At 35.4% G+C, this 18,342-nt stretch overlaps 1 protein-coding gene across 16 annotated transcripts in view; it reads right to left on the bottom strand.

Moving 5' to 3' along the window:
• Positions 1-18,342, bottom strand: part of EMSY (EMSY, BRCA2 interacting transcriptional repressor) — an 80,525-nt gene that overhangs the window by 39,831 nt on the left and 22,352 nt on the right. For all 16 annotated transcript variants that reach the window (XM_025042904.1, XM_025042897.1, XM_025042899.1 and 13 more), the window contains 2 exons: positions 14,574-14,850; positions 2,407-2,661 (listed from right to left, as the gene is read on the bottom strand). In XM_025042904.1, the coding sequence (XP_024898672.1) occupies positions 2,407-2,661; positions 14,574-14,850 (532 nt within the window). The remainder of the gene's footprint in view (positions 1-2,406; positions 2,662-14,573; positions 14,851-18,342) is intronic.

Below are 18,342 nucleotides of genomic sequence, written 5' to 3'. Positions count from 1 at the left end.
CTTCACAAAAAGAGGACAACCCTAAAATTTGTATGGAACCACAAAAAAACTCCAAATAACCAAAGCAATCTTGAGAAAGAACTATTAGGCCAAAGGCATCATACTTTCTGATTTCAAACAATGTTACAAAGCTATAGTAATCAAAATAGTATGGTATTGGCATAAAAACAAACACATTATATCAATGGAACAGAACAGAGATCCCAGAAATAAACCCATATTTGGTCAATTTATGTACTACAAAAGAACTAGGAATATATAATGGGAAAAGGATAGTCTCGTCAATAAATGATGCTGGAAAGCCACATACTAAAGAATGAAATTAGGCCACTATCTCACACGATACAAAAATCAACTCAAAATGGATTAAGGACTTGAACATAAGGACTGAAACCGGAAAACTGCCAGAAGACAACATAAGGGACAAGCTCCTTGACATCAGTCTTGGCAAAGATTTTTTTGTATTTGACACCAAAAGCAAAAGCAATAATAAACAAGTGGGACTATATCAAACTAAAAATCTTCTGCTCAGCGAAGGTAACCACCAACAAATGAAAAAGCAACCAATGAAATGGGAAAAAATATCTACAAATCATACACCTGATAAGAAGTTAATATTCAACGTATAAAAAGAACTCATATAACTCAACAACAAAAGAAAACAACCTGATTAAAAAATGGGCAGAGGATCTGAATAGACAAATTCCAAAGAGGACATACTAATGGCCAACAGGTACACGAAAAGGTGCTCAATATCACTAATCAGGGAAACTCAAACCAAAACAATAAACATTACCTCATCTGTTAGAATAGCTGTTATCAAAAAGTTAAGAAATAACAAGTTTTGTCAAGAATATGGAGGAAAGAGAACCCTTGTACACTGTTGGTGGGAATGTAAATTGGTGCACCCATTATGAAAAACCGTATGGAAGTCAAAAAACTAAAAGTGGAACTACCAGCAATTCCACTTCCAGGTATTTATCGGAACAAATGAAAATACTATCTTGAAAAGATATCTGCATCCCCATGTTCATTGCAGCATTATTTACAACAGCCAAGACATGTCTATCAATGGATGAATGGATTAAGAAAATGTGGTATATCGCTACAATGGAATATTAATAAGCCATGAGAAAGAAGGAAATCCTGCCATTTACAACATGAATGAACTTTGAAAGTATTATGCTAAGTAGAATATGGCAGAGAAACATAAACACTATATATGATCTCATTTGTATCTTAAATCTAAATAAATATAAACAAACAACAACAAAAACATAGCTTACAGATACAAGAGAACAAATATATTGGTGGTTGCCAGAGTTTTTTTTTAAGAGGTAGGGGGTTGGCTGAAATGGATGATGGTAGTCAAAAGGTACAAACTTCCAGTTATACGATGAATAAGTCCTGAGGGTGCAATGTACAACATAGTGACTATAGTTAACAATACTGTATTGTATATTTGAAAGTTGCCAAGAAAGTAGATCTTAAAAGTTCTCATCACAAGAAAAAAAGGTTGCAACTGTGTGATAGACATTAACTAAACTTATTATGGTAATCATTCTGCAACACATACCTATATCGAATCATTATGTTGCACATCTAAAACTAATATAATGTTATATGTCAATTATATCTCAAAAAAATTAATAAAATGTTCCTATCAAAAAAACAAAATGGAACAAACTGAAAATGTCAGCATCCTCCGAATTCCTTTTCTACCAAATAATGTCCGGATTCACTGGAGAAAAAAAAATCCATTTTCTTTTCTTAAAGATATTAAGTATGTTAAGAGGCTTTTTAATTTCCCTCAGTCTCCATACTCTACCTGCCTTTCTATTCAATACTTTGATCATTTCACAGCTTACAGTAATTGACTCCTACCTCTGAGTTCCCAAGGCACTAGAGATGTTTTCAATAAAATGCTAAATTGTTATTCCACAAACCACAAACTTCTTCATTGTACACAATGTCCTACATAATCTTAGCACCTCTGCTCATAACAATTTTATATTCATAAATATGAACTGCCCTCTAACACAAGACTCTCCAGACTAATTTTTCCACTGTCCACTTCCCATAACCACAATGGGCCCCAAAGTATAATTCTAAAATCTGGGTTTGTTTCCTCAGCTTTCTTTCTCTCTCCTGAGAGTTCACTGAAAAAAAAAAAAAAAAAAACTCTTCCTGCTAGACAAGCTGCTTTTTATCCTTTTTCTATTCTCAAGCTCCAGTTCTCTCTATATAAGTATTTTCAACAACAGGCTCTCAAAATACATTTTATAAATTTAAAAATCTGGTGCTTGAGGAAACTGTATATGGAAGTAAATTCATATTTATCAGTAGTCTTCAGAGAACTGGTGATCGGAGAAGGATAACCATATCTTGTAAACATTTCCCAGTTACCTGACTCCTGTTTGATTTGAATGGTAGGCTTGATACCAGGTGGCAAAGGAGACTGCTGAGGCTGTTGCTGATGAGATACCGGAGAAGGCTGGGCCACCTGTTGCTGTGTCTGTTGCTGTACTTGATGTAACTGCTGCTTAGGAGACTGTTGATGCTGTTTGGGAAACTGTGCAAGAATCTGAGTTGGGGTACCCACTAAGCTTTTGGGAGAAGGAAGTCTGGTTGATGCCATTTTGATTGCTGATGTAGATACACCTGTAGATGAGTAAGGCAAAAGAAAATTTAATAGTAAAGCATAATTAAAATTACTTCTGGCTATTGTAGTAGATAATCTAGACTAGGTTAATTAATAAAAGCAATGATTTATTAAGCACTTAGTACGTGTCAGATATAATGTGTGGTACTTTATATATTTGATACTTAGTCCCCAAACTCTGCAAGAGGGGAATCGTTGGTCTCACACTCAAAAAAACAAAACAAAACAAAACAAAACAAAACAAAACAAAACACCCAAAACTGAGTCCCCCTTGGTGAGAAGTTAGAATGAAAGAATCGGATAAGATATTCTCACATGTCTTTCAATAGATTTTCCTTTAGAAAACACAGGTTCTCAGTGAAATATAAGAACAAGCAAACTAAGTTTTGATGTTATTTGTAATACACTTTTTTCAAATAGTACTTTACAGATTCTAGTGAGCCAATTTAAACATGGCATTAGATAAAAATAATTCACACTGAAACATTCATCATATGAACTATTTAAAGCATGGCAAAATGGCTTTTCTATATCTCATTTCCAATAATCTATAAATTAATTTCCTGAGAACTCTAACTGGGTCATTAAATAATCATATGAAAAGTTACATGTAGATATTCAACATATCTACAGCAAAAAAAAAAATCTGATGATATAAGCTTTTAAGACATTTCTTTTTAGTGCAATACTAATATTAGCAAGCACGCATACACAGGTAAGGAGTACAGTAACTTCCACTAAAGATCTATGAATTTGAGATAAATTCTTCCCTCTTTCAGATTTTTTTTTTCAACAACACAATAGGACTATTATCTGTAAATAAATTAATATTCCTAACAAAAAGAACTTGGAATATAATTCACTAATTCACCACATCAACTTTTTGGGCACTGTTGAAACAATGAAAAGAAACTCATAAATTACTAGCCCAATTACTAAGTACTTTAGGCTATTTTATACCTTCCTCCACCACATCCTCACCATGAGAATTACATTGCATTAGAGAAAAATGTTTAAATAATATAACATCCTTATGTAAAATGTTTCTGGAGAATGATAAAAGATGGAGAAAAGACCCTGAGGAGTCACTCTGACTCTCTAGGTCTCGGTTTCCACATTATGTTGACTTTCCCTAACCCTAAAAGTCTAAGGAGTCCTATGTGGATCTCATAAAATCAGAGTTAAATACTTTGAGAGTAGACAAAGGTGAAGTCACATTTTTGTCTACAAAATGAAGGGCTTATTCACATTACTTACACGTGCCCCTACTCACCCCATCCCTCCCTGAATACTAGTATGTTGGTGGCATGTGTGTACTATACTGCTTAGTTGTGCTGAACTAGATTATCACTGGAGCCCCTTTCGACACCAACATTTTATGACTCAATGAGTACAAAATGTTATACAAGTGGAAGACATCATTTTTAAACTACTTAAAAGCTTTAACCTTTATACTGCATTCATCATGAACTCATATTAATTGAGGTAAATTGTGCACATGAGTAATCCCTAACTAAACTATGTTCTCCATATACTTTTGTACAGGAAAAGTCTCTTATGCAAAAAGAGCCAGGGTTATTTTAGAATCAAAGAATTGTGTTCAAATCATGCCTTCAACATAAACACAACATAAACACATATTACCTGTATGATCTGATTAAAGTACTTCATCTCTCTGAATATGAATTCATCCAATAAAAACTTACTGAGAAAATACTTTATGCTAGATTCTGGGGAAACTATTTTCTATCCATGAAACAATCTCTACATTCAGGAAGGTTAAAGAAGAAAATCAAATGATCACACAAATCTATTATGACAAACTGTAATAAATGCTATCTTTGTTTTAACAAGTAAAAGATCCTCTTCCTCTTCCAAACAATTTAGCACTAAAGCTACCAAGTAGTGCAAAGCAAAATGGATAACTAGGTGGCTAAAGAGAAGATTGGCCAAGCACAGGGTGTCGGAGACTGGCCTAGTATGGGAGTCAGAGTCCAAATATTATAAGAAGGGTGTCCACAATGGGGAGCGCAGGGGACAGCGTGTGTGTAAAGTTAGAGCCCACGTACGATAAAGAGGGGTTCTGTGAGTGTGAGCCACCTAACGCAGGGTCTCAAAGCCACCACTGTAAGGGTTAGCTAAGGTGGTATAAGAGTTCAAAATCGAAGAAGGGGACTTCTGCGTGGGAGGATGGCCTGGCACAAGTCTCAGAACCGTACAGGGTGAAACAAGCACTACGCAAAAAGGTGACACAGGGAGGGTGTCAGAGCTCAGGTGAGGTAGTAGTCTGCAGAATGTTAGAGCCTGAGAGAAGTGAATAAGGTATCTGCATGGAGGTGAGGGGAACAGCAACAATAATGGCAAACTGGTTATATACTGGCAGACTGGTAAATAAGTATATGAAAGGTAATGGAAGCTAAGTTTTTCTCTATCAAAGAAGGGAAGGGAGAAAACTAGAATTAACAAGCAGTGTTTGATTAAAATCAGATATATCAGTATGAACCCACAGTTTTCAACATATAGAAATAAATATAGATGCAAATATGTGTGTATAAATGTAAATATGTGAGGGTATAAGTGTACATACAGGCACATGCACACAAACACAAACACAATGAGCATCTCTAGCTAGCACCAAGATTCTGGTTTCTAATTATCACTTTCCACTAAAAGGAATCAGGGCTCCATGAAGAAATGGCTGATCCCAGGGCTGGAGTAGGAAAAGTACAAGATGAGTTGACAAATATAAAAAAGTTATTTTCCCTCTTTTGTAATTTCTTTAAAAGAAAATTGACTGTTTAAGGCAAAAAAGAATAACAATGCAAGGTAGGGTTTATACGTATATAGAATTAAAATGTATATGCCACAGAGCAAGGATGAGAGAGAAAACAGAAGTGAACTAAGATTACAACACAATATGGGAAGTGGTATATTACTCGAAGAAAAACTGTTATAAGTTAAAAATGTATATTGTAAGCTCTAGGGCTGAGTTCTTAATCAAGGGCATTTCTCCCCACCCCCCCCCCCATATTTGGCAATCACTACCAACACTTTTTTATTGTTATGACAAGGAGTATGCTACTAGGTCAAGAATGCTGATCATTATATAATGCAAAAGTCAGTCCCTCACAACAAAGAATTATCTGTTCGAAAATGTCGGTTGAGAATCCTACTCTAGAGTAACTATTTTTTTTAAAAAAGCATAGTTAATAAACCAATGAGCCAATGGAAGAGATAAAATGGAATCTTTAAAAATAAAAAGATCAATAAATCCAAAAGACAATAAGACAGAAATGAAAACAAAGAACAGAAAGGACAAATAAAAATGTGGTAAACTTATATTCAATCATATTGACAATTACATTTAACGCAAATAGACTAAACACTTTGATTAAAAGGTAGAGATGGTCAGATTGGATAAAAAAGCAAGACCTAACTATACAATGTTCATAAAAAATGCATTTTAAATACAAAGGTACAGATGGGTTAAAACTAATGCAAAAAGACATATCATGCAAACACTAATAAGAAAGTTGGAGTAGCTAAACTAATATCAGAAAAGGGAGGCATCAAAATAAGGAGAATCACCAGAGGAAAAAAACATTTCATAATAAAAAGGAGGTAAGGGAGCTATAGAGGAAAAGTTGGAAGCTAGTAGAGGTTGGTTCATGAGGTTTAAGAAAAGAAGCCCTCTCCATAACATAAAAGTGCAAGGTGAAGCAAGTGCTGATGTAGAAGCTATAGGAAGTTAGTCAGAAGATCTAGCTAAGATAATTAATGAAGGTGGCTATTCTAAAAAACAGTTTTTCAATGTAGACAAAACAGCCTTATATTGGAAGATGCTATCTAGGCCTTTCATAGCTAGAGAGAAGTTAATGCCTGGCTTCAAAACTTCAAAGGACAGGCTGACCATCTTGCTAGGGGCTAATGCAGCTGGTGTCTTTAAGTTGAAGCCATTGCTCATTTTCCATTCTGAAAATCTTAGGGCCTTTAAGAACTATGCTAAATCTACTCTGCCTGTGCTCTGTAAACAGAACAACAAAGCCTAGATGACAGCATATCTGTTTACGACATGCTTTACTGACTATTTTAAGCCCACTGTTGAAACCTAGTGCTCAGAAAAAGATTCCTTGCAAAATATTATTGCTCATTGACAATGCACCTACTCACCCAAGAGTTTTGATGGAGATATGAGATGAATGTTTTTTTCCATGCTAGCTAACATAAAGACCATTCTGTAGCCTATGGATCAAGGCATAATTGCAACTTTAATGTCTTATTATTTCAGAAATACATTTTGTAAGGCTATAGCTGCCATAGATTCCTCTAATGATTCCAAGCAAAGTAAACTGAAAACCTCTGGAAAGCACCATTCTAGATGCCATTAAGAACATTCATGATTCATGGAAAGAGTCAAAATATCAACATTAATAATTTTGGAAGAAGTATATTCCAACTCTCACAGATAACTTTGAGGAGTTCCAGACTTCAGTAGAGGAAGTAACTGCAAATGTGGTAAAAACAGCAAGAGAACTAGAATTAGAAGTAAAGCCTGAAGATGTGACTGAATTGCTACAATCTCATGATAAAACTTTGATAGGAGTTGCTTCTAATAGATGAACAAAGAAAGTAGTTTCCTGAGATGAAATCTACTCCCAGTGAATATACTGTGAAGATTGTTGAAATGACAACAAAGAACTTAGACTATCACATAAACTTAGTTGATAAAGCAACATCGAGGTTTGAGAGGACTGACTCCAGTTTTGACAGAAATTCTAGTGTGAGTAAAATGCTATCAAATAAGCATTGCATGCTACAGAGAAAGCATTCGTGAAAGGAAGAGTCAATAAATATGGCAAACTTCATTGTTGTTATTTTAAGAACCTGCCACAGCCACCCAGCCTTCTTCTACTATCACCACTGATCAATCAGCAGTCATCAAGATCAAGGTAAGACCCTACACCAGCAAAAAGATTATGACTTGCTGAAGGCTCAGGTGATGGTTAGCATTTTTTAATTAAGATACATATATTGTTTTTTAGACAAAAATCTATCACACACTTAATAGACTACAGTATCGTGTAAACATAACTTTTATATGCACTGGGAAGCAAACAATCTCTGTGACTTGCTTTATTGTGATATCTGATTTATTGCAGTGGTCATGAACTGAACCTGCCATATCTCTTGAGGTATGCTTGTGTTGGGTAAATAATTTATGAAGTCCACAAAAGAATATGAGGGGAAGAATGAGATGAAAGAAAATTTCTCTCACCAAGGTAAGAGAAAAGACAATGGCAACAGAATTTCTCAGAGCAACGGGTAGAATAAAAAATAGAAAGGTCACAGTAATCAAACCAAGTAACAAATAATAGCCTATTCTTTGGTCAATGGGGAATAAGAAGAATCAGACGACATAAGAAATAACAGGAAAAGCTACTTATAGCTTCTAGTCTGATAAATACGTAATCTAGAGGGGGAGGAATCAAATATGAAGAAGCGGTCCTCTAAAATTAACTATTTTCTTCTACTCACACAAGCACATTTCCATCATCACCTTTTTCTGTATTTCCAGAACCACACTTATAACCACCAAATTAAACATTATCCTTTCCAATCAAGAAATACAAATTAATAAAAAAAGGTCACAGGGATGTACAGCATAAGGAATATAGCCAATATTACTGCAATATTATTAAAATTTCTAAATTTTAAATTGAGCGCTGTTCTGAGTAGTGTGATGAAATCTCACACCTCCTCACTCTGTTCTGCCTGGGGAAGTAAATCACCCCTTTGTGCAGCATATCCACACTGTACATACTACCCCCATTAGTCAATTAGTAGCTGTCTCGGTTATCTGTACTACTGCTGCAGTTTCATGGTGTTTGTGTTCAAGTAACTCTCACAGTAGCCTAACACTATATCATAATATCTCATCATTCATCTCACTGCATCTCATCACATAGGCATTGTATCATCATCTCACATTGTCACAAGGATGAGTACAGTACAAGATTTTGAGAGAGACCATATTCAGATAACTTTTATTGCAGTATATTGTTATAATTGTCTTACTTTATTAGCAGTTATTATTGTTACTCTTACTATGCCTAATTTATAAATTAAACTTTATCACAGGTATTACTTATAGGAAAAAAACATAGTTTATATACAGTTCGGTACTATCCATGGTTTCAAACATCCACTGGTCTTGGAACGTATCCTTCTAGAATAATGGAGAACTATTGTAATATGTTACTTTTTATCTAAGGAAAAGGGGACATATAATATATACATATTTGCTTATAAGTTAGAAAATGGAAGGATAAATAAAAAACTAATTAAAGGAAAAAAAGGTTACCTATCAGAGAAGGACAAAACAGTATAAGAATTGTAGATCAAAGGTAGACTTCTCAGAACATACCTTGTTTGTAGATCTGACTTAGGAACTACATAAATATTTTACAGATAAAATTAAGTCTAAATTTTTAAAATTACAATTCGTAAAAACAAAATGAAACGAATTAACCTAATTGTAATTAGAGCTTAACCACAAAGAAAAAAGTTATTTCAAGTGACTTTACAGTACAGTAATTCAAATACATATCCTTAATAAGAATACACTAAGAGACAAAAGAACTAAAATAAAATCTTAAATTCTGCTCAGTAATCATATTGTCGGTTACCATGACTGATTTCTTCAACAAATAAATTGCAAAGAAATGGGGAAAAAAAAAAAAAAGGGAAGAGACCTATAAGTTAAAAAAGATATAACCATATCACTGCAATGGATCCTAATTCAAAAAAATTTTTTATGACATGATCAAAGAAATTTACATCCTAACTGGGTATTTTATTATATCAAATTATTGTTAAAAATTCTAGGTGTGATAGTGGTATTATGAGTTGTGATTTTTTTTAGATGTACATGCTAAAGTATGTAGAGCTGAAATTATATGATATCCTAAAACCATTCAAGATCAGGGATGTGTGGAGGGAAATAGCAGTTACAGATAAAACAAGACTGACCATGTGTTGCTCACTCTGAAGCTGAGTAATGGGCACATGAGGGTTCATTTTACTATTCTCTCTACTTATGCATGTTTAGAATTTTCCATAATAAAAATTTTTGTAATTATGTTTTTCTCTAGATAACCAACTCAGAACACCTTCTAATCGGTAGAATTTTAAGAATTCCCATATTCCAAATATTAAAGAGTCCCTTTACCCTCCCACAGCATGAGCCAACCATACACAATCTCCCTACTCACTACCTTTGGAACTATCTCTACGCTTATAAACATGGAGTCGCATACCCAACAAGTTACTGCTACTAAATCCCTTCCCCGTCTATCACCAGCAGCCCCTACAAGAATAACCACAGACAGGGACATCAGCTCAAAACAGCCTTTCTTCAGTCCCCAACAGAAGCAGACACTGAATGTACTCGTCCTCCAGGTACCCATACAAGAGCTACTGAAGCCTTGCAGTCAGAATTACAGCTACAGTCTATATATTTATTACCACTTCCAACTAACATTTAGCTTCTAAAAAAAAAAAAGTCTTAATTTCTTAGCACTAATAATATCTAAATTAAATAGCTCAAGCAGAAACTCAAAATAATCATCGTTTCCTTGAGTACCTACATCCAGATACTTTTACATTTTTCATGCTCTATTGAATTCCAGTGAATTTATGAGAAATCTCTGAGATATCCAGCTTCTTTATAACTACTTAAGGCTCAAAGAGATACAGGATGCTAAGAAGCAAAAGAGAAAATAGATAAGTCATAAGTTCCCCAAATATTCAGAGGGTACCTGGAAAAAATTAAAAATGGGAAACAGAATCATGGAATATTCAGTTTGCCTAAAGGTATTTCCATAGTAACCAAGAGAAATACCCCTCTTATCTCAAATACTCCTTGGAAGAACAGTAATCTTTCTAATCCAGTAAAACTTTAGCAAACTTTGTGACAAGTACTGGGAGGGAAAAACAACTGTCAATAGATGATAGTTCAGATACAGGGACCAGTCAGCTGAGGAGACACATGGCCTTTCTTTCTTTCACCTTCAAATTCTGAAATAAAGAATCTGAATCATGCTTACATCCAACATTTTAAACAGACTCTCTGTATAAAAATTATTTCTATTTTTAATACTACTATAGTTTAATACTGTGCAAATAGAAAAGTTGGAATGGTTTTAGAAAATTATGGTAACAAAAAATTTTTTCAAACCTGCTATTACCTGTTATTGATTGAAATATTAAATTGGTATTAGAGCCAGAAAATAATAACAGATGCTCACATTCTACCATTACCACTGTAGAGAAAGAATACTGACTACATCATATCTATGTAATCTCTTCCTTGCTAACACAGTTATATAGAACACACTAAACATGACTACAGCAATTATGAAAAACAGTTTTCCTAGTCAAGTGCTTGCATTCACTATCAATTCATAAATTAGGATATTGTCAAGTTCCAGTCTATTTCAAGCTATATACTGTTCAAGTAAAAGTCAATGAAAACTAATACTAAATACTGTTCTATATTGATTCTATGCTCCCTTTGATAGACTACAACCTTGAGTACGAATTCTACATAATAAATACTTCCCTCTGATCCCCAACACTGCAAAAATAAAATTTTTGACATAAGGGAAGAATACAAAGATACAGAAGAGAGCTAAAGTGATTTAAACTAACAGGAAACTAAAGTTTCCACATTTCCTTTCCTCTGCTAAAAGGAAGCAATTGTTCAGTTCAGCTTCAGTTTCTCTCAATACCTTCCATCATCTACCTATACAGAAAAATTTACAAGACTGAAGAAAAGGCAAATGGCATGTCTTTGAAATCATCTTCTTCCTTCTACTTATCAATAGGTAACTTACTTTGAAAAGAGCTTGTGTACCTGATGTCTCTTCTGAAGAACCTACAGTAAAATAATTTCAAGTTCCTCATTTAAAAATTCTACTATATTAAAGCTATTTGTATATGCCTTTGATATCTGTTGTGACAAGATTTACTCTACATTTTGTGAACCATTAATGGCCTAGATCAGGGGTCCCTAAGCCCCAGGCCAATAGTGGCCTGTTAGGAACCCAGCCACATAGCAGGTGAGCAGCAGGTGAGCAGCAGGTGAGTAGTGAAGCTTCATCTGTATTTGCAGCCGCTCCCCAGCATTAGCATCACCGCCTCAGCTCCACCTCAGATCATCAGGCATTAGATTCTCAAAAGAGCGTGAACCCTGTGGTGAACTGCCATGTGAGGGATCTAGGTTGCATGCTCCTTATGAGAACCTAATACCTGATAATTTGAGGTGGAGCTGAGGCAGTGATGCTACAGCTGGGGAGCAGCTGTGAATACAGATTAACATTAGCAGAGAGGTCTGACTGCACAGAGACCATAATAAATCAAAGACACACATCAAAACCCTATTAGTGAGTGGCAAGTGACAATTAAGCCGCATCTGGCGGCAAACTTTACAGTGGCAAGTGAGTTGATGTACTTCAATTGTACAGGTGCATCTGGTGGCAGGCTTTAAATTAGAACCCAACAATTAATTTTAGTCTGCGCATGGCCCACTCATTATTTTATTTACCACTCCCGTCTGCGCCTCTTTACTGCACTGCTCAACTGTCTCAGTCCCAGTTTTGCTAAGCTCACAAGCTACCCCTAGCCAAAACAAGTAAAAAACAAACACCGCTGGAGAGCTTCTTTGAAAAGGGGAAAAAGACCCAATGATGAGATAAGCAGAAGACTCTATGACTGCCAACAAAAAGAAAGCTGTGTTGAAAAGAAAATATCAAGAAGACTACTTAAATTACAAGTTCATTGCAACAGGTGATTTACATTCTCCAAGCCCACTTTGTATAAAACATGGCAACCAACTAGCCAACGAAGCCATGACAGCTTCATAACTGCTTTGCCGCATGGAGACCAAGCACCCAGCATTATAAAACACAAGCCTTTGGAGTTTTTCAAAAGAAAAAAGCGTAAACACAAAGAACAGAAGCAATCATTGAAGACCACTTCATCAAATATGTCTGCACTGAGAGCACCATTCTTAGTGGCTAACTGCATTTCTAGAGCTAAGAAGCCCTTTACTATTCTATTGGTGAAGAGTTGATCCTGCCTGTTGCTAAGGACATTTGTCGTAAACTTTTAGGAGAGGCTGTGTTCCTCTTCTGGCTAGCACCATAACTAGTCGAACTGATAATATAGCAGAGGATATTTAGGAACAATTGTTAGGATTAAGTCACCATGGTACAAAATCCAGGTTGATGAGTCTACCAGTGTTGACAACAAGGCAATAATGCTTATTTTTGTGCAATGTATTTTTCAGGAGGATGTGTATAAAGACATGTTAATGTGCACTTTTGTTGTAAACCAATACCAAAGCTACAGAACTATTCAAGTGTTTGAAGGATTACATATCAGGAAAACTGAATCGGTCATTTTGTGTCAGTATATGCACCGACGGAGCAGCTGCCCTGACTAACTGGCATCTTTCTGGTTTCACTACTCGGGTCAAAGAGGTTGCTTCTGAGTCTACGCACTATGTCATCCATAGAGAAATGCTGACTAGCCAAAAAATGTCACCTGAACTTAACAACATTTTGCAAGATGTAATTAAAATTATCGACTACATTAAAGTACACAACCTTAACTCATGTCTGTTCACGCAGTTCTGTGAGGAGATCGACACAGAGCACACACGTCTTTTCATACACAGAAGTGAGATGGCTTTCTTAAGGGAGATCACTGGCCAGAGTTTCCGAGTTACAATAGCTGCTCCAGAGATTTCTTTTAGAAAAACAGTTACCATTGGCAGCACATTTCAGTGACACAGAATGGGTCATAAAACTTGCTTAGTTATGTGACAGTCAACCTGCCTGACCAACTCAATCTGTCACTTCAGGGGAGAATGATGACTGTGTTCAAGTCAGCAGATAAAGTGGCTACATTCAAAGCCAAAATGAATTATGGGGGTGATGAGTGAACATTTTTGATGTTTCCAACATTAGCAGAGATTCTGAAAGAGACTAAGCCAGGGCCTTCTTTCTCTCAGCTGGTGCGATATCACCTATCTCAGCTTTCAAAAGAGTTTGAGCATCACTTCTCAACCTCAAAAGACTCCCCAAACTGGGAATGGACCTGACACTCATTTGTGAATAAACCAGGTGAATTGACTTTGTCCGTGCTAGAAGAAGATCAACTGCTTGAGATCACAAATGACAGTGGCCTTAAAAAACAACTTCGAATCTTCGTAAATTCTGGATTAAAGTCAGGGCGGAATATCTTGAGATTGCCACAGAAGCACTGAAAAGCCTGCTTCCATTTCCAACATCCTATCTTTGTGAAGCAGGGTTTTCTGCAGTGATGGCAACCAAAACAAGATTATGGAATAGACTGGACATAAGAGACACACTGTTTCCCCTCTAGATGGGACCGTGTAGTTACAGGAAAACAAGCTCAGGGCTCCCACTGATTCTGCATTATGGTGAGTTTATAATTATTTCATTATACATTACAATTTAATGATAGAAATAAAGTGCACAATAAATATAATATGCTTGAATCATCCCAAAACCATGCCTACCACCACCCCCACAATCCGTGGAAAAATTGTCTTCCACAAAACTGGTCCTTGGTGCCAAAATGGTTGGAGACCATTGGCCTAGATAACTAGGTATTATGCACTAAAAAAAATCTTGGAGTAAGTGTATTAACATAAGAAAGCTGCATAACCCACCATCTTGACATTCTCAAATTAAGGGAGAGAGAGTGGTAATCTCTGATGAAACAGGAGAGACTTTCACGCCCAAAGCAGAAAAACACACCCACAGTTTTCTTCAAAATTCTCATATACCACAGGGACAGAATTACATGGTAAATTGCCACTTACCTTGTGCTACTGTTGACATGACCACAGATGGTGTGGAAGATACCACAGCTGTTACTGCAACTGTATTAGGAATAGGTGATGGTGTAGAACTGCTGCTGCCACTGCTGCTACTACTGACCAGAGAGGACTGTGAAGCAGTTATAACCACTGGTGGCTTCTGTGTTGTGGAAGCAATTACTGATGTTGGTACAAGCTTAGTGACTGCTGCATAGTTATGGGATTTGGAGAGAATGTTGGGCACGAAGGTTGAACTTGGTGATGTGGTCACTATAATAACCTGAGAAAGGAAAAATAAGTTATTTTCACATACCTACTATACTACTAATATATATACTCACAGTTAGTTATATACAATTCAAAAATAGCTTATGAAACATGAAGAAACAATTCAACAAAGAAAAATATAAAATTAAAAATAAAAGAAAAAATTTTTACCAACCAAATATTTAAAAAGATAACATTCAATGCTGTGCAAGATATAGCAAAGTAAGCATGTCAATATAGTGTGTATGGAATATAAATTGGCATAATCTTTCTTGAAAGTAATTTAGATAGTCATTCATTTATAAATATTTGTTGAGCATCTACTATGTGCCAGGCATGGTTCTAGATGCTGGGGATAGGGGAATAAACAAAACAGACAGTTTGTACTTTCATGGAACTATATTCTAGTATGGGAAGAGAAACAATAAACAAATGAAAAAGTAAATATATGTCATGTTGGAAGAGACAATAAAGCAGGGTAGGAAATAAAAGATAATAGGAGTGGCTTTATGATTTTTTTATAAAGTATTCAATGAAGATCTCTCTGATAAGGTGACATATAAGCAGGAACTATAAGCAAGCAACCAAGGGGTATGAACCATGTTGCTACCCAGAGGAAGAGCATCCAATGGCATAGAGAGCAGTAAATACAAGGGCCCTGAGGCAGAGAAGCAAGTTTGAGATGTTCAAGAAACCTCAAGGACATAATGAGGAACTTAAAGTATAAAGGAGAGAGTAGTAGGAGACAGACTCAGAGAAGTAATATAGGACTAGATGATGTAAAATCATGTTGATAGTATATACCCTTGATATGATATGATGAAAATGGCACTTTACCTTCGTGGTCTTCCTTCTGAAAATCCACAACCCTAGTCTAACCATGAGAAAAATATTAGACAAATTCCAATAGTGGAGCATCCTACAAAATACTTGACCAGTACTCCTCAAAACTGTCAATGTCAACAAAAACAAGGAAAGTCTGAGAAACTTTCGTAGCCAAGAGGAATCTAAGAAGACATGACAAGTATATGTAATGTGGTATCCTAAAACAGAAAATGACAGTAAGTTAAGAACTAAAGAAATCTGAATAAACCATGGACTTAATATCAATGCATCAATACTGGTTCATTAATTATAACAAATGTACCACACTAATATAAAATATTAAGAACAATGGAAACTTAATGCAAGGTATATGAGAACTCTCTACTATCTTCTCAAGTTTTCTCTAAAACTGTTCAGAAAACATTTTTTTAAAAAACATTTATCTGCTAGGTTAAAAAGTAAAGTAGGGCAGAGACAGTAGAACAGGGAGACAAATTAGGAGGCTCCCGCAATAAAGTAGAGATGATGGTGATCAAAGTGTTCATAGTAGAAGTGGTAAAAAGTGAACAGATTCTGAATATATTTAAAGATAAAACCAACAAGATTTGCTGATAGGTTGATACAAGAATAGAGGGGGAAAATGGTAAGAAAGAAACTTCAAGTTTAGAAAACTGTAAATGACATAGGGACAAAGCATTTCAGACAAAGAGAACAGGATGGAGCAAAGGTCTTAAGGTGAGAATTAGCTTGATGTACTTAAAAACAAAAAGCAAGACAGTATAGCAAAAGCTTATAGGACAAAGAGAGGTTGGAAAAGTAAACAGAAGCCAGATCAAATTTTATGCCAGAGTAAAGAATTTAGATTTTATACTAAGTATAATGGGAAGCCATGGGATGACTTTAAGTAGGGTGAGAAAATTTGATTTTTATTTCAAAAAATCATTCTAGCTGCTATGTGTGGTAAGACGCAAGAGACATAATGAAACTAGTAAAGAAGCTATTGCAGTAGACTAGGTGATGATAGAGGCTGCTTGGACTGGGGTGTCAGTACTGGAAATAAACAGAAGTGATCAGATTCAGATTATTTTGAGAGGTAGAGTCAATATCACTTGATGTATAGAAATGGCAGGGTTATGGAAAAGAATGAAGATTAGCTCCTAGAGCTAATATGCATTGGCTTATTTAAATCTCCCAACAATCCTGTGATGCAGATACTATTATTATCCCTATTTTACAGTTGAGAACACAAAAAATCATTTACAAATCTATAGTACCACAGTTTTATTCTGGGTGAGTATAATGGTGGTATAGTGATACCCAAAACAGAGCAGTGTCAGTCTTCAGCCATGCCGCCCTGAACGTACCCAGTCTCATCTTATCTCGGAAGCTAAGCAGGGTCAGGCCTAGTTAGTACTTGGATGGGAAACTACCTAGGAAAACCAGGTGTTGTAGGTGTTTAAAAAAAGGCAAAACAGAGCCGTGTCTTTTTCCTCTTTCACCAAAATTACTTGTATCCAGGACAGAAAATTGGTTTGAAAACACCAAAGAATTTAAGGAAGAATTTTTTTTTCACCTTTATATCAATCCTAAGGAAGGCCTGAAGTTAAATCAGTCAGTCAAAGTTTACTGAGTATGTCTTTACTCAGCACTTATATCATGAAGAAACTTTGACTATATTACTAATATATTTTCAGTGTTACAAAGAATTATAGGACGTAAGTACATGTCAGTTACTTTAAGGGGTTTGTTATTTATTTAAAGAGTCAAGAGAAATATGTCTTGACCAACAAACACCTATAAAGAGTTGACCAGCATACTTCTATATAGGCCTGATCAGCAAATACCTCTATAGCATTATTACAAAACCACCATCAGCCATCATATAAACTGAGAAAAACATGTAAAAAAAAAACCCAGAAGCTTAAGAGTCCAAAGAACCTAAGCTTAATCCTGCCTCTGCCATGACAAATGGCAGACCCCTGTACATGTTCACATCTCTGGGCTACAACTTTCAGCCATAAAATAGGGAGAATGATACCTACTTTGCAAATCATTACAAGGATTAAATGAGATAATGATGTGAAGCATCTAACATAGTGCTAGGCACATAGGAGGTGGTCAATATTTGGCAGTCAACAAATTAGTAGTTTAATATTACTATTTAATAAATGGTAAAAGGATAGCAGTAAAGGTGTTATAGGACAAATCAATCTGGAAATATACTTTATGTACTCTATTTTTATTTCATTAAAAAAATTTAGATACCTTTTTCCAAAATTCTGTATTACCCCTGAGAATCCAAAGAACTCATAGCTACTACCATGGCAATTAGGTTTCACATTTGCCAGTTACAAACTAATAGTAGTAGCTTTCCTGGAGCACAGTGTTTATAATGACTCTGCAGCACAGATAAGGATTCACTAAGGCTTTGCAAGAAAGCATGACACAGTTAATTAGCAATGTTTGTCACAGGCAAGGGAAGGGGAAGCATTCACGCTTGTGTCAAAAATTTACAATTTCAGAACTAGAGTATGCATGTAGGTTCCTAACAATAAGACAACAAAATTTCAGCAAAATAAATCTAGAGTCTTTAAGAGCATTTTTTAGGTTATAGGAACAAATGATAAAACATATTTTGAGATTTCAGTCTTTAAATTGATTCCTAATCTGAAAAGAAATG

This window comes from Pteropus alecto, unplaced genomic scaffold, assembly GCF_000325575.1.
Source record: "Pteropus alecto unplaced genomic scaffold, ASM32557v1 scaffold7, whole genome shotgun sequence".
In the NCBI taxonomy this organism is placed as follows: Eukaryota; Metazoa; Chordata; class Mammalia; order Chiroptera; family Pteropodidae; genus Pteropus; species Pteropus alecto.
This window is presented reverse-complemented; position numbering and strand designations above follow the sequence as displayed.